This window comes from Panthera tigris, chromosome A1 (assembly GCF_018350195.1).
Source record: "Panthera tigris isolate Pti1 chromosome A1, P.tigris_Pti1_mat1.1, whole genome shotgun sequence".
NCBI lineage: Eukaryota > Metazoa > Chordata > Mammalia > Carnivora > Felidae > Panthera > Panthera tigris.
The window spans coordinates 24,362,088-24,390,066 of record NC_056660.1 but is presented as its reverse complement, the minus strand read 5'-3'; the positions used below and the strand labels follow the sequence as shown (position 1 = coordinate 24,390,066).

At 46.6% G+C, this 27,979-nt stretch overlaps 1 protein-coding gene across 7 annotated transcripts in view; it reads right to left on the bottom strand.

The window, feature by feature from the left end:
* RUBCNL (rubicon like autophagy enhancer) overlaps nt 1-20,067 on the bottom strand; it is a 38,430-nt gene extending 18,363 nt beyond the window's left edge. For 2 of the 7 annotated variants that reach the window (XM_042972066.1, XM_042972126.1), the window contains exons 1-3: nt 7,303-7,826; nt 4,414-4,496; nt 3,466-3,676 (exon numbers count right to left, since the gene is read on the bottom strand). In XM_042972066.1, the coding sequence (XP_042828000.1) occupies nt 3,466-3,676; nt 4,414-4,496; nt 7,303-7,822 (814 nt within the window). In that variant the 5' untranslated portion in view covers nt 7,823-7,826. Of the gene's footprint in view, nt 1-3,465; nt 3,677-4,413; nt 4,497-7,302; nt 7,915-12,165; nt 12,667-16,300; nt 16,925-18,776; nt 19,325-19,554; nt 19,631-19,871 lie in introns of those variants that run through there. The other 5 variants (XM_042971837.1, XM_042971947.1, XM_042972005.1 and 2 more) reach the window with 5 other exon arrangements.
* Nucleotides 20,068-27,979: the final 7,912 nt, after the last annotated feature.

The following is a 27,979-nucleotide window of genomic DNA, read 5'->3' as shown; positions in this document are numbered from 1 at the left end:
ACTATAGGAAACTACTACAAATATGTCCATGCTTTTCTTTCCCGAATGCTAGTGTGAGATATTATCCTTAGAGTGTCATTGAAAAGCAAAAAAAAAAAAAAAAAAAAAAAAAGGGGGCACCTGGGTGGCTCAGTCGGTTAAGCATCCGACTTTGGCTCAGGTCATGATCTCATGGTTTGTGAATTCGAGCCCCACGTCAGGCTCTGCGCTGACAAGTTGGGAGCCTGGAGCCTGCTTCGGATTCTGTGTCTCCCTCTCTCTCTGCCCCTCCCCCGCTCGAGCTCTATCTTTCCCTCTCTCTCTCAAAAATAAACATTGAAAAAAATTTTTAAGTGAAAAATGCAGACTTTGATCATAAAGGAGCTATTTGCAGCCCATTTAAGATATTAAAATATTGAAGGCTACCTAAATGACAAATATTAGTGCACTGATTTCACAAATTATGTTATTGACTCAAGAAATAGCATCCTGGAAAAATGTGAAAACTGTAACAACACAGAAAGCTGTATATGAAATACTGTTAATGCAATCATATTATGAATACAATTACATTAATAGGAGTATATAATCACTACAAAACTGTATTCACTTGAATAAATGTGAGAGAAAAACACAGAGAAATGTTTGGGTTTCTATTGCTTAGGGAAAAATTCTAGCACTCAGGTTATGCAGAGGTTATGTGCGTGGGCTTTGCAGTGAACTGGCCAGGGTTTAAAACCACACTGTCCGATCCTAGCTATGTGACTATGGATAACCAACTTCTCGGCTTTGGTTTCCTTCTGGGCAAAATAGGGGTAACTTCCCCTAGCTCTCTGTGCTTCCTGGCACCCTTTTGACCACGATCCACAGTAACATACATTCACACTTAGTACAAACACAAAAATCTATACCACTGATACAAAATAATAATAATAAAAGTTCCAGGAAGCATTGCTCACTCTAGGTGAGGGGAAAGCGGATACTTTCTATTCTTTGGTTTGTGTTTAAATGCTCTCAAGACCCACCTGTTAACTTGAAGAATACCGACCTACCCCGACGGAGTGGCATCTCTCACCATAAATGTCACAGGAGAGACACTTAATAAAGGATGCGTATTTTTATCGGGGTGGTAGAAATGTTTTACGGTTTCATTTCACATATTTACATTCACATTGAAAAAAACTGAGCTAGACACGAGCTTCCACTCAACCATTCAACAAATATTTATAAAATACCGATTTTGAGGAAGGCACCAAGCTGAAGGCAAATTCAAATAAGACAAATACTTACCCAACAATGAGATTAAAACCTCATAAGGAGCTGAGACACGGACACACATAACTGTAAGAAAACACAAGAAGGCGGGGCTCCACACCGTGCAACTCCGGGAGGGACTGAGGCACGCACGTGGACAATTATAGAAAGTTCTGGAGCACAATTTATGCTTAACTCTGTATGAATGGTGCCCCTGCCCCGTGATGCAAATCTGGGAGCCTGTCACAGTGCTGGCGGCAGGAGACTGCTTTCAAGGATGGGAGGGATGAAAGAACTAACGGGAAGTTCCTGGGGAACCAGCATTCCAGGGGAGCCTAGACCAAGCTAAGGGAGGAAGGCAAGAGCTTGGGAGACATGACCACTGTCAACTTTGACAGGCCAGGATTACTGAAGCCCATGGGAAATGGCGGGAGATGCCTGCTGGAAAGGCACGGAGAAGCTGCATCCCACGAGGCTAAAAAGTCCAGGATAAAATGTGACACAAAGTCAGCAGGCCATCTTAGAGGAGCACAAGTCGTCCTAGGAAGCCAGATGTGTGCAGCATTCAAGGAAAGGAAAGAGGCTGTGAGTAAAGAGACAATCAAAGGCAGCAAATGTGCACTGAGCACCTAACTGCACTTCCCATCGAATGACTGGCCAGCAGTGGCTGAGGTGGTCCAGGTCAAAGGCAGGAATAGGGAACGACTGGAGGGGATGTCACGATTACCGAAAAGTCAGGGCCGATCTGTTCACTAGAAGCAGGGCAGGGACACAGGCACAAAGAAGAAAGAGTCAAAGATAAAGTACAAGAGTTACTGAAACAGGAATCGTTTCTTTTCTCTCCAGGAGTGGCCTCAGTGGGGATGATGGTCCAAATCACATTCCCTCGCTCCCCTGGCCACGGCCGGCTGACCAGTTGGGGGCGCCCAATCAGAGCCCGCCCCCGCACGCGCCCTTCCCTGCGAACGTGGACCTGGGGTCCTTGCAAGACCGGGTTGAGCTGTGAGGTCCCGGCCGGCAGTCAGGAAGACCACAGAGCTGCAGAGCAGAAACCAGATACTGCACGAGGAGGAGAAGTCAGGCTGCAGGAAAGGAGAACAAAGTAACTGCACAACGTGATAAGAGACCACGGGACCCCAGAAAGGCCAGATCCTCCACACTGGTCATTCTGTGGTTCCCACCACTGGGTTCACTGAGGATGCTCTGTATCCTCAATTTGAGCCAGGTAGTGCATTCAACAGCTGTTGATGGTACATAGGTTTTGTGCCAGGCGTTGTGCTACACGGTATTGCCTGGAGTGAGTTCTCCCCTCATTACCGTAAGGCTCCTGATTAAGACGCTCAAGTCAAGGAAATCAAGACGAAAGGCATCTTTTTTTTTTTTTTTTGAAAGGAAGGGGGTTGTGAGGAATAGATAACTAGTGTAGACACGTTAAGTTAGTTTAGTTACCTGCCAACCAGCTAAGCAGGTCCCTGCAGTATGGAACAAACACTTGTCCGAGAGGGACGGGAGGGGAAACCCAGATTTGGGAGATATCAGGGGAGAATCAGGGAAAGATACCGCAGTAGACAACATCTCCCAGGACGTGAATATAGAGAAAGAATCTAGGACTGAAGCAGGACTCCCATTTAGGAAGTGGTAGGAAAACGACACGCCCTAACTTCAGTTCTCGGCTGAGGTACCCTCCTCTCCAGGAAGGATTCCCTGGTTGCCACAGCAAGGCCCACTCCTCCTGCTCTGGGGCCCGCTGCATGGGGCCCCTGCCTCCGCTACCAGGCTGACCCCACACAACAGTCCTCGGTGTCTATCCAGCTCCTGCAGGGATGTTCCTTGAGGGATGTAATAATGTATCTTGTTGCCTGTTGATTCCCGGCATCCAGGATCTCAGAATCCTGGTTTGTGGAATGAATGAAAAGAGGTCTACTTGGAAAAAAGAAGCAATGTGTGAGAAGAGCTGGCGGAAGGCCACGTGGCAGAAAACAGGGAAAGAGGGAAGCCAGCAGCCACTGCCAAACACAAAGTAGGATGGAGTCCAAATCAGAACAACGCATCGATGTAACGACAGAGGGGAGCAGGATAATGGATGCCGAGCCCAAACGGCAGAGATGGTGAGGATGATGGTTATTCAGGACGTTTTAGACAAAAGATTTGAAGACATACTTCGGGGTGTGACAGGAAAAGAGATGTACGTCAAGAACACAGCGCAAAGTCTCTCTGATTTGCCCCACTTGCCTTCGTAGCCACTGTCAGAAGAGTCAGAAGACCCAGATTCCTGCTTTATACTCGTATAAAAGGCCATTTCGCAGTCCGCCTGATCATTCCCGAGCGACGCACTGGCTTCTTCTACGCTCCAGTTCTGTGTGTGCTGTTGACCGAGGATGGTACACTTTATTTCCTCCATGGCTGCTATCATCATATCCGCTACGTAAAAGTGGGCATTTTCCTGCAGAAAAATAATCATCAGTTAAATTGCAAGCGTAACCAACTGTTCTTTATTGAGGGTGTATTAAATTGAAAACCAAGACGCCGTATTTAAGCAGAGTTAATGTATAGGAATATAAATGTTCATTTAAGGGGCACCTGGGTGGCTCAATCGGTTGAGCGTCCGACTTCGGCTCAGGTCATGATCTCACGGTCCTTCAGTTCAGGCCCCGTGTCGGGCTCTGTGCTGACAGCTCAGAGCCTGGAGCCTGCTTCGGAGTCTGTGTCTCTCTCTTTGCCCCTCCCCAGCTCATACCCTGTCTCTCTCTCTCTCTCTCTCTTAAAAATGAATAAATTTTAAAAAAATTTAAATGTTCATTTAACTGAGTTATCACATGAGGTACAGCCCATATCTTCCAGACACATCAAATTTAGCCCACTGAGACCCAAAGACAAGCTAAGTTGAATTTACTGTGATATACACCCCACACGGTGCATGGCCCAATGGTAGACCCATGCATCAATCATGGAAAACTTCCCAGCTGGGCACAGGGGCTGCCTCAGAGCCCTCCTTAGCTCCTGGTGGCCTGTGCCTAGCCAAAGGCTGAAACGAAACCTATTTGCCATCCTTCATCAAGTGAGGTTTCCAGATTTAAATCAGAACACTATCTAAGGGATTTACACCCTGCGTGTGTGTGTGTGTGTGTGTGTGTGTGTGTGTGTGTGTGTGTGTGTTTTAAAGAAAAAAAATGTGTTCACCTTTTCTACATCGACAGGGAGCAAGAATGCTTCTGGGGAGAAGGAATTCAAAGAAGTGGTTCTTCTACCGACTGGAACAGCACCTGCCAATGCAGCAAGTTATTAAAAATGGAGAAAAAGACGTTCAAGGAAAACAAAACAATTCTAGGCAGTGGCCTTTAAAACCTGTTTTTTTAAAAATTAACAGAATTCTAGAATACATTAGGGTGCAAGAAGAAGACAGATCCTCCTGGTGGTAGGCTTTGCAGATATTGCCTTTATGGTGATCGTTTCTACAAGAGCCCATTGGAGCAAATTGGGAGGGATCCTCAGAGGAGGGATGGGAGAACCACTGGAATGGAGGAGACCAGTGAGGAGGAGAGGGTAGAAAGAGGAGGAGATCATGGAAACTACCTAAAAGAGATGGAGAAGGGCCAGAAGGAACAGTCTAGAAGCAGGGTCCTAAAATTTATAGGATCACTTCTCCCATGCACTGCAACTGACCCCAAACTTCTTGTTTACAGAGATAATCTATTTGGAAAGGCCAGCATTGCTTCTCTAAAATGGTCTTCCTCCAGACCAATAACAAGAAGAAACCACAGAGGGTATATTCCGCTGATTCATCCATTCTGCACCCTGAAGCCACTCCATTACCGGCAGGAACACCATCAGAGCAAAATGATTCCTGTCATGTGATTTCTTCCTGGAGCATTTAAGGCAAAGTCTTTCTGTGAGAGCCTCAAGAGCTCGGTTATCCCAACCTGCTAAATTAGAACAAAATGTTATAGACGTCTTGATGATCAGACAGCTCCCGGGGGGACAGACAGAGATGCCCGCAATCACCCAATCCCCTGTCTCTTCTCCAAGAAAGGGACTGGTCCGTGAAGGACGCTGAATCTCTTAGCTTCAGGATCCATCTGGGGTGGGTGAGCATTGTCTGCAAAGGACCAGGGAGTGAATATTGCAGGATCTGAGGGCCACCTGTTGCACTATATCGTTCTGCTACTGGAGTGAGGAAGCAGCCATCAGCAACATCAACAAAACTTTATTTGTAAAACCAGGAGGCCAGCTGGATCTGGCCTGCGGGTCATAGTGTTAGGACCCCGAGTATAGAAGAAAAAGGACAGAGAAGAATCAAACAGCGCGGATTCCAGTTCCAGTTCTGTCTCTACCAGCTGGTTGTGCCTCTGCCTTGAAATGTCCTCATGCCTTAAACTGGATAATTACCTCTTAGGAGATTAAAGCAGATAAGGCATGTGAATGTGCTCTATAAATGTGCAAATCCTACGCAAGGAAAAAAGGAACTGTGGGATTGTTTCTTCCAGCCTCAAGAAATTCTTATAGGCTGGGGTGGGGGAGGGCCTTTCTCTACCACATTATCTAGAAAAGGAAAAGTGTGCTATCATTCGTGATGCAGCAGTCATAGGAAAAATCTTGTGTCTTAGTAGCAAATGCCTGTTCTCTGCAATGCTGTCCCACAGCAAAGAAAGACCAGATCACTCAGGACTTCCTTTTTTTTTTTTTTACTCCCATGGGATGAATCCCCCTACCAAGGTGAAGATGGTTTTTAAAGATACTTAGAGAAATTGCTGGGGGCTATTGTCTTTGGACAAAGGGGCCAGGGTACCTGTTTTCTTTATGGGAGAAAGACAAACTCCAGGATAACTTTAAATTGCGGAACCAATTCCGGTAGAACGTGTCATTTTGCTCAAATCTGGTTCTTCTTTCAAAATGACCCTATTTTAACACCGTCCAAAATCTGCTGTTCTTAAGCGATGAATAATATGTTAAAAGACTGTCATCATCTTCAGCTTTTCAAAAGTGTTTCCAGTACAACAAAGAAACCCCATATTTTAGGAAAGGTGGAGGGGTGGTTCTTGCTAGTGAGAAATAAATAAATGGCTACATACAGACACACACACAGGCAGGCCAGCAGTGTTCAGACTGCTAGGAAAGAAAGAAACTTCATTGACTCTTTGAACTAGGGCTCTAACAAGAATATAAATTAACACAAATACAACATGACGAATATATTTTTAAAAATTTAGATTGCCATTGGGGGGCCTGGGTGGCTCAGTCGGTTAAGCATCCGACTTTGACTCAGGTTATGATCTCAAAGTCCATGAGTTCGAGGCCCACGTCGGTCTCTGTGCTGACAGGTCAGAGCCTGGAGCCTGCTTCAGATTCTGTGTCTCTCTCTCTCTGCCCCTTCCCCCGCTCATTCTCTCTCTCTCAAAAATAAACATTAAAAAAAACAGAATGCCACAAATTGTAACAGCAATAAGAGAAGTTACTGACTCTTGAGTGGCATTTGCATGCATTATCTTATTTTAGGAATACGTGCATTACTTCATCGCAATGGAAGCCCTTGTTTTAGTTAAAAAAAAAGAAAGGTTTTGTGTAGTCTTTGGGGAAATTGCGATTAGTGTTTTTAAATCTGACTAGTTTCTAGTCACACCCTGTCCAGGTCAATGTAGGTGAGGGGAGTTCATCTCCTACGAAAGCACTAGTGTGAAATGGAGCCCAGTCTGTCTGGAAACACATTCTCCCACCACACTGGATTGAGAGCACTTCTAATACTCTCCCTTGCCAGCAACTTCATGAGCTGGACGCTCCCAAAGGCACACACCATTCAAAGATGGCAGCTGGCATGGATTACCACTTAAGCTGAGCAAAGATGACATCTTGCTACGGAAGGAGAGTGGAAATCTTTGTTTTTACCCTTTGTGACCATCCAGGCATCCAGGTAGCTGGGCTGAAGAATATTAAATGAGCTAATGCACTGGCCTCCAATCAGAGTGGAAAGCCAGGACTTTCGTCCTCATGAGACAGACGGTAAGACAGGCTTTAGGCCAGGGCAAAGCCTGCGTGTCAACAGACAAGAATGAGGCAAGTCCCGACTGAAGTTACCTTCATCAGCGGAAGCTGTCAGATGGGAAGGCTTCAAAAAAGCGCTGTCAGCTTCCGGACACGAGGAGGCAGCCGAAACCTTGGAGCTTGTGAACACAGACATCTGAGGAGACTTTCCTGGGAGCACTGTCTGCTCTCCCTTGGAGGCAAAAGAGAAGTCACGGCTCTTGTCACCGGAGCCCCAGGCAGAGTCTGCAGTATCCTTGGACAGTGATGTCTCCACCATGGAGTCCCCAAGGGACGACGGTGAAGGGCCCAGGGAACAGGCGGTATCCCTTCCAAAGTGGTTGCCACTGTTCCCCGCTGTCGGCACCCGAGGGGGCAAATCCTGTAGCTGCTGCTGCGCACACTGGGGGTTAATCCAGGCAGCTCTGTGCCTCATGAACCTGACGTCTGATTTGCAAGGAGGCTGGTCAGTGTCCAGGAGATTGGGCGAGTCCTCAACGTCACCAGGGTCACTGCTGACCCCTTCCCAAGGGTGCACAGGAGAATCCTGCCGGCCCATAGACTGTGACACCATCTTTCCAGGCTCAGGGTGGCGTGAACTCCGTTGGACTACTGGATTAGGGCCTTGAACTCACCATGAGGCCAGCTGAGGTCCAGAGAGCTTACCTGCAACGAGCAAAAATCATTCAAGGTAAGTAAGAACTCAGTCCTATTTGTAAACTCCAAAATCTTTTGAGGAGAAGAAACAAAAAATAAGTTTGTACTTCGCTCTATACAATACAGTAAATTCCACTTGGATTGACAAGAAATAAACAAACAAATCAGCAATAAAACTGGCAGCAAACACACGAGGCGTGACATCAGGATAGGAAAGGGTTTTCAGGGCATAAACGAGGACTGCTTTTATACAAGGACACAGTCATATAAGCAAACTGCTGATACGACAGATAAAAGTGAAAGACAGCCGTGCATTCTTCCAACGAAATTAAATGTCAAACCCGAAATGGGAATACCATTCGGAAGTAAAGACACATTTTCACAGTTCCTTATTTTTGTTTAGTCTGTGCTTGTATTTCAACAAAGCAGACAAGCGGCACGTGAAACTGAGGGCAACTCACAGCACTAAAAACTTTGCTTTATGGGACTTAGTTTATGATAAGAGAGAAGCACCCTGGTCCCCGTGGTCACTGGCCCAGCCCGCGACTTTCTACTGCTCCCACTGTCCTTCACACTGGGAGGCTCCAAGCAGCCCTGGAAGCACAAGCAAGGTCAGCCAGAGGAAGAAATGAAAGTGGTCTGCTTCGGTGAGCTTAGCGTAAGGGGAGAGTGGAGAACAGGGCTACAAGGTGGTGAGCTGAGGCTTGGGAGTCAGTTCCAAGGCTGGCTTGATTTATTTATTTATTATTTATTGAGAGAGAGAGAGAGACAGGGTATAAGTGAGAGCGGGCCCGAGAGAGAGGGAGAGAGAGAGAAGCAGGGCTCATGCTCACCAGATGCAGGACTTGAACTCACGAACCATGAGATCATGACCTGAGCCAAAGTCAGATGCTTAACTGACTGAGCCACCCCGGCACCCCAGTTCCAGGGCTTTAGATACCACTGTTATGTATCCAGAGGGCTTGCACCTGGATCCCTACTCCTGACACCCTCCCCCCGCCCCGCCCCGCCCAACTATGGGCTACCATATTTTGCTGCCTATTTGACATTCATCCAGGGGGCACCACAACCTGACACATCCAAAACAGACCCTAATTTCGCCCATGTCTGCTCCTCCCTAGTTTTCCCATCTCAGGAACCACACCTCCCAGGTGCTAAAGCCCAAACTCTGAAAGTCCTCTCTGATCTATCTTTCCGTAGCTCTCCATCTTTAATCCATTAGCGAATTCAGCTCTATCGCCACTGCCCTAATCTAAGTCACCATCTTCTCCCACCTGGGCCTCCTCCCATCTTTCCAGTGGGTTTTGCCGCTTCAACTCTGGCCAACTTATAATCAAGAGGTACGCAGAGAGAGATCTTTTTAAGTGTAAGTCACGGGGCACCTGGGTGGCTCGGTCGGTAGCTTCAGCTCAGGTTATGATCTCGCAGTTTATGAGTTCGAGCCCCACATGGTGCTCGCTGCTGTAAGCCTGTCAGAGCCGAGGTTGCTTTGGATCCTCTGTCCCCCTCTCTCCACCCCTCCCTGGCTTGTGCGCTCCCCAAAATAAATATTTTAAAAAATAGGTGTAAATCAGATGTCATTCCCCTAATCACCATCCACCCCCCCCCCCCACCAGCTTCCCATCAACTCTGGAAATAAAATCCAAAATCCTTACCTTGTCCTTAAGGCATGACATGATCCCGTCCTGCAGACCTCTCTCACTTATCTCTGTCCACCCTCCATAAGTCCCAACCACTCACCAAACTCTCACGTGCTACAAGCTCTCGCCCACCCTACTGCTGCTGTTCTAGTCCCTCTGCCTGGAACGTTCTTCCTCCAACTGATCATACATCTGGCTCCTTCCTGTCCTGTTGCATGCTTTGGTTTATCAATTACTTCCTCAAAGAAGTCTTTCTTAACCACCTCTCTTAAAGTAGTTCCCTAGTTACTCTCTATCACATCACCTTGCTTAATTTTCATCCTAGTAGTCTCACTTCCTCATTTTTTTTCCACCCCTCACTGTCACTCCCCTCCGCCCCCACGGTCCCCCCCTGCCGATAAGCTCCACAAGAACATGGGGCCTCGTCTGTTCTCCGCCAGGTCCGATGGCTGCACGCGGGACCTCAATAAACTTACGACTGAAAGAGCAAATTCAACGGTGGAAATAACATCGTGAGCTAGAGAGAAGATTTCCGTGGTAGATACAACTGCTCTGTTACTGTGACAGAACTGTTTGTACAAGGATAGAAGTGAATCCATGTTTCCTGAAGATATGACATTTTTCTCAACGTCTACAAATAGACCAAAAGAAGGTACATGTGAAAACTGTACTAAATTCCTTGGGTTTTCTTGAGGTGGGGGCCCTCCATCCTAGGTCAAACCTTTTGAAATGATGTATATAGACATACATATGTATACGTATGTGTGCGTGTTTGTATATGGTATACATATAATACTGCACGATACTGTGTGAGCTCCAAATCACTGCTCACAAAATATCATGGGATGTGGTGGCAATTGTCAGAATTCATCTGAAGTGCTTCGTCTTCTTTCTCCAGACCTCAAATCTCACCTGGTGCCCCAATTTCTCTTTGTCACACGTCTTTTCCCCTCCAATAATTCCGAGTATCACAATTACAAATGGGAACCATGACTGTGTTTTTATGAAATGGCAAAAACACAGAAGCCTAGAGTGAACGAAGCACTCACATTGTGCCAAACCTGCCAATCCTACCTCAGTCCCAGAAATGACATCGGTAACCACTTCATCCCTTCCAGACTTTTCCCTATGAATTAACATACATACGGCAGATCAGAAGATGTGTTTTGTTTTCTCTTTTATACGTACACATGAGCTCACACTGGACAAAATCTATAATGAGACTTCTTTTTCTCTCAACAAGTTCTTGAGGCTGTGTATCACTCAACTATCTTACCGCTTTCTATAGTATAAAAGGATCATAATTTACGTCACCAGACTACTGACGGGAACGTATTTTTAGTTTTTCGCAGTTATAAAATATATAGCGATGAACAATTTTGTTCATGTTGCTTTTTATTCATTTTCTTTCGCTAAACTTTTAGTTCTGAGTCCATAGCTCATGATAACGTCATTGTTTCCAAGAGAATGAAGCTGTATGAGTCATATTCTATGATCAATTCTTTACATGTCATAGCTGTTCTTGGCGGGGGGGGGGGGGAGATGATTACAGATGTGAAATCACATAAAGAAATGTACAGCCTCAAACCAATGACAAGTGGCAGGGATCCCTGTGTGTTTTACAAACAGATTAAAGACCACAGTTCACGAAGAATGATGTTATTTATGAGCCTCCCAGATACGGAATTGACTTAGCGGCACTGAGCAGAAACAGACTTCCTTTTCAAAAGTGATTTCCAGAAGCGGTACTTGCTCCACTTCCTTCTAGAAAGGTGTTCTTGTTTCACACAAACAACCAGCAGGTGTTGGCTTTTCCAGGTTATAAAACGAGCACATTTTAGAGCTGGGATAGGCCCATAGAGGCAGAGAGAGGATGACAAGCCAGGTTGGACAGTCACTCGGGAGCATGAGCCTCTCTGAGAGGGAGACTGACACAGGAGAGAGCCATGGTTAGAAACAAAGCACTGGCCCTAGCCCCGGGGGTCCACATCGCCACTGCCTGATCTTTGGGGCAACAGATAATTCATGAAATACCATCATACGGTGTTTTGGCTCACTGTCACCTTGCTTGTCGTCTGGTAATCAATTAAATATTTACCGAGCAACTACTACATGACTGGCACTGTTTTTGTTTTGGAAGCGCTGGAGCAAAATAAGTCCGTGCTTCTTCCAATAGCTTACATTCCGGCAGAGGGAAGACAGTGACTGAACCTATACATTCGTACATTTCAGTGCCGACGGCCGGCAGGTAGTATGGGTTTAAGCAGTGGTTGACATCTTCCCAAAGTGCGTCCCATTGTGATAAATGGCGTCCTTTGAATTAGCAAGGCTTAGGTACAAAGCTAAAATCTATTTCCAAAAACACTTAAAAAATTTTTTTAATGTTTATTTTTTTTAAGAGAGAGAGAGAGGCAGAATGAGAGCAGGGAAGGTACAGAGAGAGACACACACACAGGGTCCAAAGCAGGCTCCAGGCTCCGAGCCATCAGCATGGAGCCCGACATGGGGCTCAAACACGCGAACTGAGAGATCATGACCTGAGCCGAAGTCAGACGCTTAGCCGACTGAGCCACCCAGGCCCCCTTCCCAAAACATTGTAAAGGAAGATTACGAAGCTTACCATCATTTCTACTGTGATTTTCCTGTTGAGGGTGAGCACAGGCCAGATTACCACTAGTTAACATATATGCGGCAGCAAAGGTCCTAGACAAGAGAGAGATTCCTGGACTCCCCCTGGCAAGTCATTCTAGATGGGTCTCTGCCCATCAAAGTCAGTGGTTCCATCACGAACGACTGCATAATGAGGACAAGCTCAGAGCCACAATACTGACTGCAGAGATGCAGCTTTTGCCAAAGGGGTGGACGACTCGGTTGGGCATGAGTCACCGTGACCTCTATAGTGACCTCATAAACATCTTTCAGACCATAAGCAGCCAGAATTTTGATGTAGATGAGCAGTTTTCGCTCCCAATACCCCTAACAATCTTAGAGTGACTCCATGAATAGACACAAGCATGTCAGATTTCGGATTTAGGATGTTCTCTGCCTCAGCACTAACTACCAACTGTATACATGATTAGGAGCACTGAAGACTGATCTTAAAGGTTACCTCCTCAGTGAGGCCTCCATGGTCACCCTATGTCATGGCAACTGCCCCAGCCAGTAATTCCTCTCCCCCCACCCCCCGCCCCGCTTCCCACCTCTGGTTTTCTCCTTACTCCTTGGCATTAATCCCCATTGTATTTAGCCTCAAACACGAACACCCACTAGAATGGAAAATCTCTGAGGGTAACTGTTTTAAAAAAAAAAATTGTACTCTGGACACTGCTTTGTTCCCAGAATCTAGAACAGGGCACATAATAGGTGTTCAACCAAACACGCGTTGAGTGTGAATACAATGAACGAATGAACAAACCAACAGTACCTAAGAATGGTTCTGCTGGTTATTTCTGTCGCCTAGGAAAGAAAATGGAGAAGAGATGTCAACCTTTAGAAGAAGCTGGAGATCACGACCTAAAATTTCTGTTCAACTGTTTCCTTAGGATAAAGGAAGCTAGAGAACAGAAATCACAAACGAGAGTTGGGGTAAAGGGTAAAATTCGTTTATGCCCACTTTAAGGCGGCTTACTGAGCATGCTCAGTAGTAACGAAATGCAGGTGAGCAAAGAGCATGGACGGTGTCTCGTTCACAAAGCTCCCCGGTCCTCTCCCCATCTTTCCGTATCTACTTCCCTTCATGCTCTGCGTTTGGACAAACCCCCACCCCCAAGGATGTTGAGAAACTCAAACCATCACTTATCAAACAGAAGAGCGACTGTTTTCGAGGCCCAGTAACGCGACTCCATAGCTTCCACAACGCGGCCTGCAATCAGAGTCAACTGCCGTTTTCACACAGCTGCGCCCTCACCACGGCACATGCTGAACTCTGTGTTCGAACACTAACAGCACCAGGAAGGAAGCAGTGCTCTATTGCAATGGCATATAGCAATGAGGCTGGTGGCATCACATGGGCTCCTCCCTGCCCGCCTGAACTTTGGCAGTGACCCTTAACTTGGAAGGTCCGCCGTCAGGAGAACACGGAGGAAGGACACAAAGCAATTATGACAAATGAGCGGGGTAAGGTTCGCCTGGGAAGACCCCACGAAGGCAAAGACCAAGGAACACGAACCACGTGCCTGAGAAAACTGCAAGGTTGCCTAAGACACACAAATGACTAACTTCCTGTGGTCACCGCATAGGTCACAGTGACCACTCTCGCGGAGTGTTTCAGGTGGTATTATGCCAATTTGGGAACGGACGTGAAGAACGTTAGGGGGCTTGCCCAAGGCCTCACCATCAGTAATTTACCAGGAGAACAAAAAAACAAAAGTCTGACACCTGATCCAAAGCTCCTTCCACTCCTATTTATGTATATCACTAGGGCTGAAGTTGGGATATTTTCAATTTCGTTAGCAATGTAAATTTAAGAACATTCCTATTAAATCTGTCACAAAACAAAGGATTAAGAACCACACCACTGTATTTGATTCCATGTCTTTAGAACAGTTGTGCCCAGAATGTTATGATTACACCTATTTGTGTAAAAAACAAAAGTGATTGTACAAACAGCTCCAATATTTATTTATAAACCTTATAGAGGCACAGGTATACTAATATGTAATGTAAAAATTCATGAACATAACATTTTGTTCTTGCTTTCCAATAAATCATCTTGTAACCTAAAGGTACATACCACCACTCAAGTAATGTTTTACTTAAAACCTTTTATATAAAAAACAGTAACAAACAGGGGCACCTGGGTGGCTCAGTCGGCTAAACGTCTGACTTCAGCTCAGGTCATGATCCCAAGGGTCGTGGGTTTGAGCCCCGCATCAGGCTCTGTGCTGACAGCTCAGAGCCTGGAGCCTGCTTCAGATTCTGTGCCTCCCTCTCTCTCTGCCCCTTCCCTGCTCATACTCTGTCTCTCCCTCTGTCTCAAAAATAAACAAAACATTAAAAAATATTTAAAAAAACAGTAACAAACAAAAAATTACTTACACACGAACATCACATAACTGAATAAGACTTACAAAAAACATTAATTCAAAACTTTACCCGAAGTAAGCGTAGGGACCTGCATTGGAACAATGGCAAAGTTCCCATGTTTGGGCCAAATAAAATGGGGAGCCGTACTGGAAAACCGTCCGGCAGTTCCTCAAATGGTCAAGCATACAGTTACCATTTGACCTAGCAATTCCACTCCTGAGGATATACCGAAGAGAACGAAAGCATGTGCTCACGCGAGAACTTGCGCACAAATGTCAACGGCAGAAATAGTCACAGCAGCCAAAAGGGGCAAACAACCCAAATGGCCATCAACTGATGAACGGATAAACCAAGCATGGGGCTGCATGCGATGCGGTATTATCTAGCCACAATACGAAGTACTAACACACACCGCGACATGGGTGAGCCCTGAAAACATTATACTAAGTGAAATCACCAGGCACAAAAGATATTTCGTATTTACCAATGCATTTTTATGAAATGTCCAGAATAGGCGAATCCATACAGACAAAACATAGATGAGTGGAGTTATTTTTTTTTGGGGGGGGGATGGGGAGGAGGGAATGAGAACATAAACAGTGAGAGCTAACGGGTACAGGGTATCTTTTTGAGGTTCTAAATGTTCTCAAATCAACCGTGACAGTGAGGACACATATCTGTGAATATATTAAAGCCACTAACTTGTACACTGTAAATGGGTGAATTGTAGGTTATGTGAATTCTATCTCAATCTCAATAATGCTGTCCAAAAAAAAAAAAAAAAATGAGATGGGAGGAAGTACCCATCTCTCTTCAAACAAGGTCTAGGAAGCCTGGAGAATGCTGGTGTGCATGGGCAGAGGGATGGAAGGAGCGCTGGCTCTAAGTCAGGCTGCAAACTAAGGTACTGAAAGCTGAAAGGGGAAACAGAGAGCAAATAAGAGGCATACTGAATATGTGTGCCTAAAGTAGGTATAGAGAAGAGAGAGGAAGAAGTGAAAATGCCACAGCAGAACTATCTAGAAAAAGAAAAGAGAAAAAAAAAAAAACGAAACCAAGGACTGGTAAAGACAACATCATCAATGTGATGGCAACCAGTAACTGGGCACCGGTTCCCAGACCCTACACCCAGAGGTCAGACACCCACCCTTCTCTTTAAACCAGCACCGTGAGGGAGGTTCTGCTGGTCCCAACAAACAAACAAACAAACAAAAATAAACGCTTCAACACTTGCAATATCTGTCCGTGTGTCCCTGAGTTACCTCTCTGACCTCCTTATCTATTACCTCTACATCCCTACACCTCTACACCCTTCTGCACCCCTCCCCTACACTCCTCTATAGTCTTCGGCACGGCCATCTTTATTCAAAAGTACCTTTGGAATGAGACTCTCCTCATCACCCTTTTTAAAACTGCATCCCTAAGGTGCACACTATCCTCATTTACTGCTCTATTTTTTTTTCCTCCAGAGTACTCACCTATTATCTTAGCCATCGTCATCGGCTCATAACTAACACTTGCATGAAGTTTAGCAGGTGCCTGGCACTGTTCTAGATTTTCTATACACACACACACACACACACACACACACACGCACTTGATCCCTCTAACAACCTATGAGGTAGATACAACAACACTGTTTTCATTTTACAGATGCAGACCCGAGGCACAGCCAATAAAGGGGAGCGTTGCACACCCAAGCAGTCTTGCTCCCAAGTTCGCATTCTTACCCGCAACAGCACAGGGATGAAGGAAAGACCTTTAAATCTCAGAGATTCAAACGTTTCTGGAGACTATTCAAGTTTATCAAGCACGAAGTAGCTGCTGGCAATGTCAGTGACCTTGGCCCAAATCTCCACAGAGACCGAGTTTAAACGAAGAGTGAGCCAGCAGGAAAAACAACACAAAACAAAGAACAGGTTTTATGTATGTCATAGGACAGTTCAAGTGATTTGACGGTTTAAAACACTCTTAAAATGTGCATAAATAAAAGCTCAAGTCTCCCGACCTACCGTATTAAAATAGCCGTCCCAAAAGCTGTCTTCTAAAAACAGCTTCCAAAGAAAGAAAGAAAGAATAGGGAGGTACTTTACAGATGTTCCCAGGACACTTGTTTCCTGACCCACTATAGATTGTTGAAATAAGAGAATGTCGAGGAGCCTAAGGATTAAAAAGAATCCCACACCACCCTTCAGTCTTCATCACCTGAAATCAACTAGAGCAGAGCACCTGTTGGCCATGGGTGCTTTTCAAGGTCACCTGCCCCCAAAACTTTGAGGTCCAATTTACATTTATCTCTTTCAGTAAATGTAAAACTAAGGATCCAAGAACAGAACTAAAATATATTTTTTTTAATTTTTCTTTTAGTGTTTATTTATTTTTGAGAGAGAGAGAGAGAGAGAGAAACCGAGTTGGGGAGGGCCAGAGAGAGGGAGACACAGAATCTGAAGCAGTCTCCAGGCTCTGAGCTGTCAACACAGAGCCAGATGTGGGGCTTGAACCTATGAGACATGAGATCATGACCTGAGCTGAAGTTGGACGCTTGACCGGCTGAGCCACCGAGGCGCCCCTGAACCAAAATATTTTTTTAAGGAATTTTCAAACATTAGTTGTTGAGCAGATCACATTTAAGTGTGTAGATCATTTCAGCTGCTTCTCCTTTGTCATTTTCCAGCCTACTGTTAACGACGACAAAAACACCTGCCTCTGAGACTTCCTTTTACCTGCGGCAATATTTCCCTTTCACGGTTCACACGTGAGAAATAAAGCATCATTCAATATAGGATTATTATTACTATCTTGTGGATGAGAACACTGAGGCCTAGGAAAAGGAAGTGAAGACCACACACAGCAACTGAGCAGCAAGCTCAGCACTGGGACCCTGGAACCTTGCTCCAGAGCCCCCCAATCTCACCCTCATGCTTCTGTATGTGTAAGATACAACAGCACAAAAATTAAGGGGGAAAAAAAAGAGTCCCAAATATAATTTTTATGCCAATCTGAGAAATTCCTCACTTACCAGCTGTGTGACCTTGGGCAAGGCACTTAACCTCTCTGTGCTTCAGTTTTTTTTACTGATTGTTGTGAGAACTTAACGAATTGTAACATGCATATCTCAGTCCGACAGACACTATTCCATAAAAGTTGGCTTTATCATCACCATCAGTGTAATTTTACAGACTTAGACTTCAGTGTATGACAGCACAATTAAGGAGACCTAGTTTTAGTTCCCAACTTTGCAAATGAGTCATCTTTCAAGTCTTTTTAATTAAAATGAAAACTCGGGACGCCCGGGTGGCTCAGTCGGTTAAGCCTCCGACTTTGGCTCACATCACGATTTCACAGTTCATGGGTTCGAGCCCCACGTCGGGCTCTGTGCTGACAGCTCAGAGCCTGGAGCCGGCTTCAGATTCGGTGTCTCCTTCTCTCTCTGTCCCTTCCCTGCTACAGCTCTGTCTCTCAAAAATAAGTAAATGCTAAAAAAAAAAAATGACAATGCAAAAACAATCAGAGGTCTTGGTAATATTGACTTGCACACCTTACTTATCTCTTTAGGAAGGATACAATACGACACACAGGCATTACTATTGCTCATGTTTATAATCTCTGGAAGGCTTGACAAGCTTATTTAAAAAGAACTGCTTCAATTTTAACAGTAATGCAACCAACCATGTGACTCTTTCCTTTCCATATGAGAAATACGAATCTCAATTTAGTAACTAGGGAAACTATTCAAATTTGGCAAAGCTATTCTTTGTGTGCCCTCAGACAGGTGGGGAAAATGTGTTCGCGAGCAACGCAGTCTTTCTTGACCTCTTTGCTTATCCTCCTCTAAAGACCATTCCAGTTAAAACGCTTATTCTTGCACGTTTATCCTTGGTGCTGGCAGTCTTCCCTGTGTCAGAAAACACGACCTCCAACTTCAGAAGGCTAAGGATGTTTTCAGAGTCATGAAGAGCATCTCAAATCAAATCTAGCCCCCAGAGGCCACGACCGGTTTTCATCAACTTTCCTAGCATCTCCCTCCGGCCCTAAAGAAGATGAGGAAGGCACAGTTCCTGAACCCTGAGGTCACACTGATGCGCAGCGTCAGGCAGTACTGCTCGCAAGAGGGCCCAGAACGAAACACTGAGGAAGAGCCACACCCGGACATGGTGGACAGGTAAGCGGGAAAGTGCCCGCACTACCCTGAAGGTGCTGCCTTACCTCTGCTCCAAACGAGGTTCTGCTGGCGGCCAGGAGGGAGGTGTGCGCAGCAATGTGGTGATACCTTAATTTATAGAAACCACACTTCTGCTTTTCAAAACCCTACTCTTCCTCCAGTTACCGTCCAGTGAGGTAGGGCAGGGATCACCCTGCTGCTTCTCACACAAACAAGGTTTCTTGACTTGCCCAGACCTCACTGCTGCTATTCAGCCTTTCAGGACAGAGTCCCCGGAACCCAAGGCTGCAGACCCTCAGTCCTTTGCGCTTTCCCAACATACCGTCAGTTCAGAGATCCTTCCAAGTGCCATTGCAATAACACAGTAAGCACGGTTCCGGAATATACCCCTTCCTTATCGTGTTGATTCCCATTCGGGCTACATAACCCCTCTTCCGGCGGTTCTCCACATTCTCCAGGCTGACGGTATCAATGTGGCAGGAGGGTGGCGAACCTCACCGCGGCCACCGGCAGGCTGGAGCGGGGTGGGGGTGCAGCGCAGCAGCTCCGCTTTCCCCGCCGCAGTGTCAGCAGGTAGACTTCTCGGTGGGCGCTGGGGACCACACAACCGGCCGTGCGCTCACTAACCCAGATCGGCTAAGTAACGGAAAGTTTATGGGTTTGGGCCACCAGACATCCATACATAGGGCTGGGTGTGTGGGGAGCGGATCCTCCGCGGGCCTTCGCCATCTGTGCGCGCGCTTTTGGGGAACCGAGAAAAGCCTGCGCGCCCGGAGCGCGGTGCCTGGGGCCACGCAGGGCGCAGGCTTTGGGCTCACTGACCTTCGCCCGGCGCTGAAGTGTCTTCGAGGTTCCGTTCCTGAGCCTTCCGGATCCAAGCCGAGCACGGGATCGCCCCCTCTTGCGAGGTCGATTCCATAAAAACCCGCCATCCCTGCAGAGCAGCCCCCTCCTCCATTCGCCCAGGGGCCTCGGCACTGCCCGGCCCCTGCCCCGGCGTGCCCCCGGGCTCGCGCACGCCTCTCCGGCGCCCCTCGCCCCCCCCCCCCCCCGCCCCTCACCGCTGCAGCAGCCTCACCGCGCCGGCGTTACCCACCTCCGGCGCCCCTCGCGCCCCCGGCCCGCTCACCCCCGCTCACCAAGGTGCGCGCATCGCGTCGGCTCCCGGCTCGCTGGGCTCCGGGAGCGCGCCACCGCGGCGGAAAGAGGGAGCGAGGAGGGGGAAGCGGCGCCCTGACGCTGCCACGCCGCCGCCACCCCACCCCCATCGAAATCCCGGGCCACCGCAGCAATCCGAGAAGGTCCCCGAGGAAGCGAAGCGCAGCGGCCGGGCCTGCAGCCGGCGGGGAGACGCGGAGGACGCGAGCCGGAAGGAACTGCGGCCCCCGCGCTGCCCCCCCCTCCCCCCGCAGCCGTGTCCTCGGCCGCCCACCCCCGAGCCGGGTGACGCGGGCTAGGACAGCCGGGGGCCGCCGTGCTCCCCTCCCCCCGCGTTCCCTCCCGAAATCACGCCGTGCCCTCGCTGGGGGGGGAGGGGGGCGCTGAGCCGCAAACGCGCTTTCTGGGGTTGAAATACCGAGATGCCCGCAGACCTGGCGGACGAGAATTCCCAGCTCCCCCCCTCCCCCGGGCAGCGGTATTTGGCGTTCAGTGCAATTGCCTGAGAGAACGCGTGATCCTGCCGAGTATTCGGGATTCGTCCGCACAGAGATCTACGCGCGCGACCGAGACCTAAAGCTTCCCCCGAGCGTGACCTCAGCGGGCTGCTCCGCGCGGAGCCCCACGACGGCGACTTCCCTGGCAGCCTCCGACCTACCTACTCATCACCTAGTCCTCTGGAAGCGAGGGGTGCCGCGGGTTGCGTCCAGATCTAGGTGGACGCTGGCGAGAAGCTGCCAACCAAAACAGAATGTTGTCACGCTCAGACACCGAAGCCCTGACCATTGGTAGGGCTGAGTGCACGGTGTCCCTTCGCCCCTAGGGAGGCTGAACACGCTCCGCCAGCGCCCTAACCTCTGTTGGGGGAAGAATTACCTGCCCCGGTAGCAACAGGCAGCGGGTGAGCCGATCTAGGATTACTTAAAAGACTCCCTTCTGCAGGGTAAGCCAACCGCATCGCACCTCCCTCGGTTCTTTGGCTTTATCCTGGGTCACCTCCAGGTTGTGGAACCAGCTCACGGGTATGTTGGGCTTTATTTGCTGGATGTCTCTTTGGAACACGCTTTTCCTGGCACAGCCTAGACTGGAGTGGCTAAGGGGCGGCGTCAGGTAGTCTCTGATCCTAAGTCAGAGTCTGGTGAACACTAGCTGTCAGTCACCCGACTTAACACTGAGCACAGCCTGTTTGGAGCCTAGAACCGCTTAGACCGGAAAGGACTCTGAACTTTTGGGGTTCTGTCTCAGGAATTCGGATGGGCTGAAGACAGACTGGGAAGGGCTTACATTAAACTAAAAAAAAAAAAATGTATATGTGGGCTCGGGTACTTTTACAAATTATTTTTGAGCCATCCTATCAATATTCCGGAATATCATTTGTTTCCACAGATTCTTCCTCTGTGTCTTAAAGAGGTTAAGTTACTTGCCCAAGGTCACACAGTTAGTAAAGCACAGTTAGGCTCTGAAGACCGAGGTCTCCATCAACCAAACCTTATGTCCCTTTTCCACCATGCTACACAGAAAAATAATGAAATCGAGGGGCGAAGCATGAGAATTTTCAAGCAATAATTAAAAGAGGAAAGGAATCAGGAGGAAGTGGACAGAAAAAATGTCATGCAAAGTAAACCAGTAAGTCTACTATTCAAAGGAAAAAAAAAAAAAAAACAACCAACAGAAACCAAACTGTACTAGGTGGTAGACTGGACAAATCCAAGGCAAAGAAAGCATTCTTGTAGGGACACTAGGAGATTTTAGACCAAGATGGTAATATTTGGTCAGTCCCCTTTGAAGTCACTTTGGAATCATCTTTATCAAAAGTAAATAGGCTGGCCTATGCCCCGTTATGTGGGCATCCTATAAACTTGAACATCCACATTCGACATCTAATCACAAGTAAAGGAGGCCACATTCTGCAAACTTATCTCTACAACTAAGAGAGAAAGCTCAAGGACAGGTGTTTCAAATAAGGAATACTGGAAATCGACTGTCCCCTCTGAGATTAGAGTTCTGGAGGTAGAATTTCCTAAGTCCTAAATGCTGAGTATGGGCTTTCCAAGACTGCCCAATCAATTGTTCAATGCTGAGAAAGTCACTGATAATTACAAGCCAAAAACCACTCAGGAAAAGCAGAGGTTGGTTTTCTTTTTCATGGGGAAGGTCATCTTCCAGGTCACAGTGCCCTCCACGCCCTGGGGCCCCAGGGCAGTGAGCATATCAGGAACAACTCACGGCTTCATCTAACTGGGCTCCTGCCCAGCACCCATTGGTCACACACAAGTCTCCATTGTGGCCAGGACGAGCCTCACAGGGGAGCAGAAGCCTGGCAGCTGCCCTTCCAAACCCAGCCAGACTTCACAAGAAGTGATTTGTGCCATGAGCAGGGACGCGACCCTGTTGTTGAGCTCAGCTAACGAAGTCAGCAAAGGAGAAATCGGTCTCCGTGCAAAACAGGAACGAAATGAGATGAACTGCCTCGTAAGCTACGAAAAGGAGTCTGCTGACATCATGACTTTCAGGGAAGGAGGGATGATCCTACATGTGAGGGAAGTCAGCACGTGACAAGGGGTAAAAGAACCAGGCTGCATTAGGCTTGTCTCAGTTTCTTTTCCTCCTTCCTGTGTGTCTGAAACATCCATTATCCACAAAGGACAAATTTGTATGATGATGCTACTTACGTGAAGAACCTAGAATAGGCAAACTCATTGAGACAGAAAAGAGAATAGAGGCTACCAGAGACGGGAGGAGTGGAAATGGGAAATTATCGTTTTGTGGGTATAGTTTCTGCTTGGGATGATAAGAAAGTTCTGGAGATGGATAGTGGTGATGGTTGCACATTATTGCAAATGTACTTAATGGCACTGAATTGGATACCTACAAATGGATAAAGTAGTAAATTTTATGTTCTGTATATTTTACCATAATAAGGTATATGTGTTGTAGGTATATACATGTATATAAATATATATTGAAAATGCATAGTGTATATGTTATATATGATATATACATTATATATATATGTAATATTATAAACATATATAAATATATTTAAGATGTGTCATCAGGATGTAATACTTCTTTGGAGTAAAAGCCCAAGGGAAAGCAACATGCTAAGATAAGAGATGCCTTCTTCCCCGGAAACTCTTTGAATTTTCATAAGTCTTGCCCTATTTTGCTTTCCTTTAGGGGTGCCAGAGCCTAGCTTTGGGTTTGTCGTGCTCCTCATTCAAAAGGAAGAGTAATCCTGCCACTTTACTACTTGCTTCTGCCAGTGATAGGTAGCTGGGGGTCTGTGAGGGCATGTTCAGAAATGCCATACCCTGAAAGAGGTTCTACCTTTCAGAGACAGAGGAAGCTAAAATATGTTTTAAAAAAACACAAAATTTAACTGAGTAAATTTAAAGATCTAATTGACTTTATTCAATGATTCATGAATCAGGCTCACAGAAGGGAGCTCTGTACAAAAAGGGAAGGTTTTTTTTTGTTGTTTTTTTTTTAATTTTTTTTTTAACGTTTATTTATTTTTGAGACAGAGAGAGACAGAGCATGAACGGGGGAGGGTCAGAGAGAGGGAGACACAGAATCTGAAACAGGCTCCAGGCTCTGAGCTGTCAGCACAGAGCCCAATGCGGGGCTCGAATTCACGGACCGGACCGCGAGATCATGACCTGAGCCGAAGTCGGCCGCCCAACACCCAGGCGCCCCCAAAAAGGGAAGGTTTTTAAAGGCAGAAAGGGGGTGGGACAAGGAAGCCATAAACAAAAGAAAGGATGATTTCCAGCAAGGTCACTCTCCTCTGAGGGACAGGCAGGGGGCGGGGCTTCTCACCCAGTCTAACCTCACTAGTGCCATCAGTTCATTCCTGACTGATTGGAGGGCGCGTTCACAGGCATAGCTGAAACTGTAAGGAACTCTTGGTTTACTCCTGTGGGGGCAAATGACTCCATTTCGAGCCTGTTTTCCCTTTTGTCACGAGCAAAAGTATTTTGTCACGAGCAAACCCTGATCCTCAGGGTCAGCCTGTTTTGGTGGAAATGGCAAGAGGAAGGACACGTGCCCTGGGTCTGACGGAAAACCAGTAAACCTTGTCCTTAGCCCCCCTCCTCCTCTCCCCATCCTCTTTGAAGAGGCCCTTAGTTAGCGGGACTAGTAGAACCAGAAGCTGCACCTGTTCTGTGGTCTCTTTTCACAAGAAATGTGGTATACGTAAAAATGTGGGGTCCCACATGAGTGCAAGGGTAGCCAGTAATCTGCTGTTAGAACTGAAACAGTAAGCTGTTTGTATTCTGTCTTGCCCTCTGGATTGTGGACCTGGGGGACCTTACTCAATTCTGAATTTCTTCCCCCACAACTCCCTCCCCCTAGACCTGGCCCTGTACTTCACATGTTTCTGGGGATCCATGTATTTGCTAACTGTTCACGTGGCTTGCGGGGTGTGATTTGAATGCCATCCCATGAAAGGGAAAGACATGAGGCTAAGATTATCCCATGTTTGGAAACACTTGAAGTGTCCAACATTTAGTTTCTTAGTCAACATTTAAAGTGTTCTTTACTATGATCTCAGCCCAATTTCCAGTCTCTTCTCTCACTCGTGTCTCAATTATGCTAAGGCTCTCAATGGCCCACCAATTGCTCTGAGGACATACTTCACTGTTTCCTACCTTTGTGCCTCAAGCCATCAACCACATTTTACGTTTTTCACGTCGGCTTCCCAGAGATGACCTGGTACTTCAGTGTTTCTTGCCTGACATTTTGTTAGTCTTTCTGGTAGCCTTCTGGCCCAGTATATATAATTCCTTATGTCATTTCCACATGGGCTGTTTGATAAGGAAAGGCTAAAATGCCTAGATTCAATCCTGTGTGGCTGGTAGGAATCTTTCTCTGTAACTTGGATATGAAAGAAAGAAAAAAGAAAAGAAAAGGAAAGAAAGAAAGAAAGAAGGAAGGAAGGAAAGAAAGAAAAAAGAGAAAAGAAAAACCTTATTTTTCTAAAATTGTTTCTACATCAAATTAAGTTGACTTGGTATCCCCACTTGAAAAGGTAGCAGGAAAAAGGTACCATGTGTTAACGAGCCTCACTCCCTCCCTAAAGTTTCTGAAGAGCTCAAGTGCCTATGTAACATTTCTGGTCTCTTCCATCATGGTCACTAGAGAGAGCCTCATTTTTGAAATTTACTAATTTGAGCAGTTCCATCACTCTATACCAAGTGTGGGTACAAGGGTCCTTCACCAGGCTCTTAGGGATTCAGTCACTCAGCATTCAAACGCTGCCCCTTCAGAAAGTCTATCCCTCTCTCACAGACCCTTTCTGCCCTTCCCATTAAAAAACAAAAAGGCAGGGGTGCCTGGGTGGCTCAGTTGGTTAAGCATCGGACCCTTGATTTCAGCTCAGGTCATGTTCTCACAGATTGCGAGATGGAGCCCTGCATGGGACTCTGCCCTGACAGGCTCCTGCTGTGGGATTCTCTCCCCCTCTCTCTAGCCCTCCCTCATGCGCATGCGCATAGGAACACACACACACACACACACACACACACACACACACACCACACACACACACACACACACACACGCACGTGCTCTCACGTTCTTTCTTTCTCTCTCTCTCTCAAAATAAATAAACTAAAAAAAAAAATCTTCTCTTTGAAGAAGCCACTTCCCACTCAGGCAACTCCTGCCTTTCTGCTTACCATACCACACAATCCAATTAAGTTAAGTACACAATGCCTTAACTCCGCCCTGGGATACTCCAAGCCCTACTGATCCTCTTAGGGCCAGGGAGATTAACAGAAAAGTGGTCTCAATTCCTTTGGATTTTTCTGCAAAGCACTGAGGATAAAACAAGTGCATTTCTTAATAAGTTATCATGAACAATAAAATACAAATACTTTTCTCAATAAATTATTTTGCCACATTAAGTTACAATCTTTTAATATGCCAGTAAAATGAATACCGTGGGAGACTAGCTCTCTGTAGCAGAGATGGATCCAACCAACACCTTCTCTCTCTCTCTCCCCCTTTTTTTAAAAATTTTTAATGTTTATTTATTATTGAGACAGAGATAGAGCGTGAGCAGGGGAGGGGCAGAGAGAGAAGGAGACACGAATGTGAAGCAGGCTGTCAGCACAGAGCCAGACGATGTGGGGCTCTGGCCCACACACTGTGAGATCGTGACCTGAGCCCAAGTCAGAGGCTTAACCGACTGAACCACCCAGGGGCCCCTTCTCTCTCTCTTTTTTGATTCATTTCACTAGCCATTAAGTCATTCAGCTTGACTTGATGCTCTAATTTTGTGCTGTCCTTACTAACTTCTATTTAAAAGTAGATTTGCGTGTCAGTTTGCCTACAGGGAAAGAAGGTGCTGACCAGCCACCATGGGCGTTCTCACCGACTCCACTACCCTGAAGTTATATTTTTCATAGTAAATAGTCATAAATTATCATTCCTTCTTGCCTATTAATCTCCAGTGAGTTTGGTCAAATTAAATCAGATCCTGTAATAGGGAGAGGAATCATCCCCCAAAGACGCCCACATCCTAATCCCCAGAACCTGTAATTATGTCATGTTACACGGCAAAGGAGAATGTAGATTGCAGATAGAATTAAGGTTGCCAAGCAACTGACTCTGACAGGAGAAGATTATCCTAGACCATTCACATGTCCCAACGTAATCACAAGGGTCCTTATAAGTAAAAGAGGGAGGCAGGAGAGTCAGAGTGATGCAATGTGACAAAGATCTGGCCAGCCATTGCTGGCTTTGAAGATGAAAGCAGACCGTGAGCCAAAGAATGAAGGCACCCTCTAGAAGCTGGGACAGACAAGGAAATGGATTCTTCTGCAGAGCCTCTGGAAGGAACACACAGCCCTGCTGACTCCTTGATTTTTAAGTCAGTGAGACCCATTTCAGAATTTCGGACCTCCAGAACTGTATGATAATAAATTTTGTATTGTTTTAAGTTACAGACCTCAAGAGACTGAGTGATTTTGGATGCACTGCAAAATCCAAACTCCAAAAAAGCAGTTTTTGGAGCTACAATGTAGTATCCTTGCCAAGTGGTTTCCTGGATTCCATTGGAAATATCTCAGTTTTTTCCCTCTAATCATCAAAGTGCTTTGAACATAATCTAGGCTCTTAAAAGTATCTGTCGAATAAAGAAATTTTGGCAAAATGTAGAGTCTGCAAGCCACAATTGGTCTACCTTTGATACTCTGGAACTTGAGGAATAACCATCTCTCTCTCTCTCTGGCTAGTTGTGAACGAGTGCCTCTGCTATGAAGACATTGGTAATTAAATTGTGTGGACTGCACGTAGCAGAATTTGTGATGATAATACCCAGGTCTCTCTTCCACTTACCGAGAAAAATTAAAAAATCAATGCCAGTCTTAGCAGGCAGCAGTGACTTCCCTCATACAGGAGGGAGCTTCAGTTCTACTCCGCGACACGAGGAAGCTCTTCAGGTTGGCTGGTGGAAGAGCTTGTGACATTGTTGTCAACATAGCTGACACCCATATCATGTACAACACGAAACACTAGGTCTATTAGAAGAAGGAAAGACAAGTAGAGCATTTCAATGAATCATTACAGCAGCTGGTCAACTAAGAAGGGCTCCCAAGAGTGCTATTGTCATTCTTTGGTGTGGGAGCTGCTGTCCAGAGTCCAACCAAGTGTAAACAAAGAGGGCTCTTGAGAAATGCCATTGGCTGAAAGCTACTGACTGAAGAACCCTCCTGGGGAGAGCTCTGCTTCTTGAGTTCAGCTGTGTACAGAGCTGATGCACTGACCTAGCCACATGCACATTCACTGGGTTCCAATGGGCCAGGGGGCCTCGTTTTAAATGTTTATTGTTTCTAATTAGCGGCTTTAAGACAGTCCTGTTTTAAGTAGCAGAAACACTGTGCAACACAAAGCAGAAAAAGAAAGCCTGGCTGATTCCTGTTGCTGTTCTAAGTTGGGCTTGGGTGAAATACAAGAAGGGGAGGGTGAGGAGAGGAGGCTGGAGGGGAGAGTCTAAGGCCACCTTAAGGTGTTGGAGCTTTAGCCCAAGGGCAGGGGGAGTTACTGAAGGCTCCTGGACAACGGGACATGACAGTGGGAC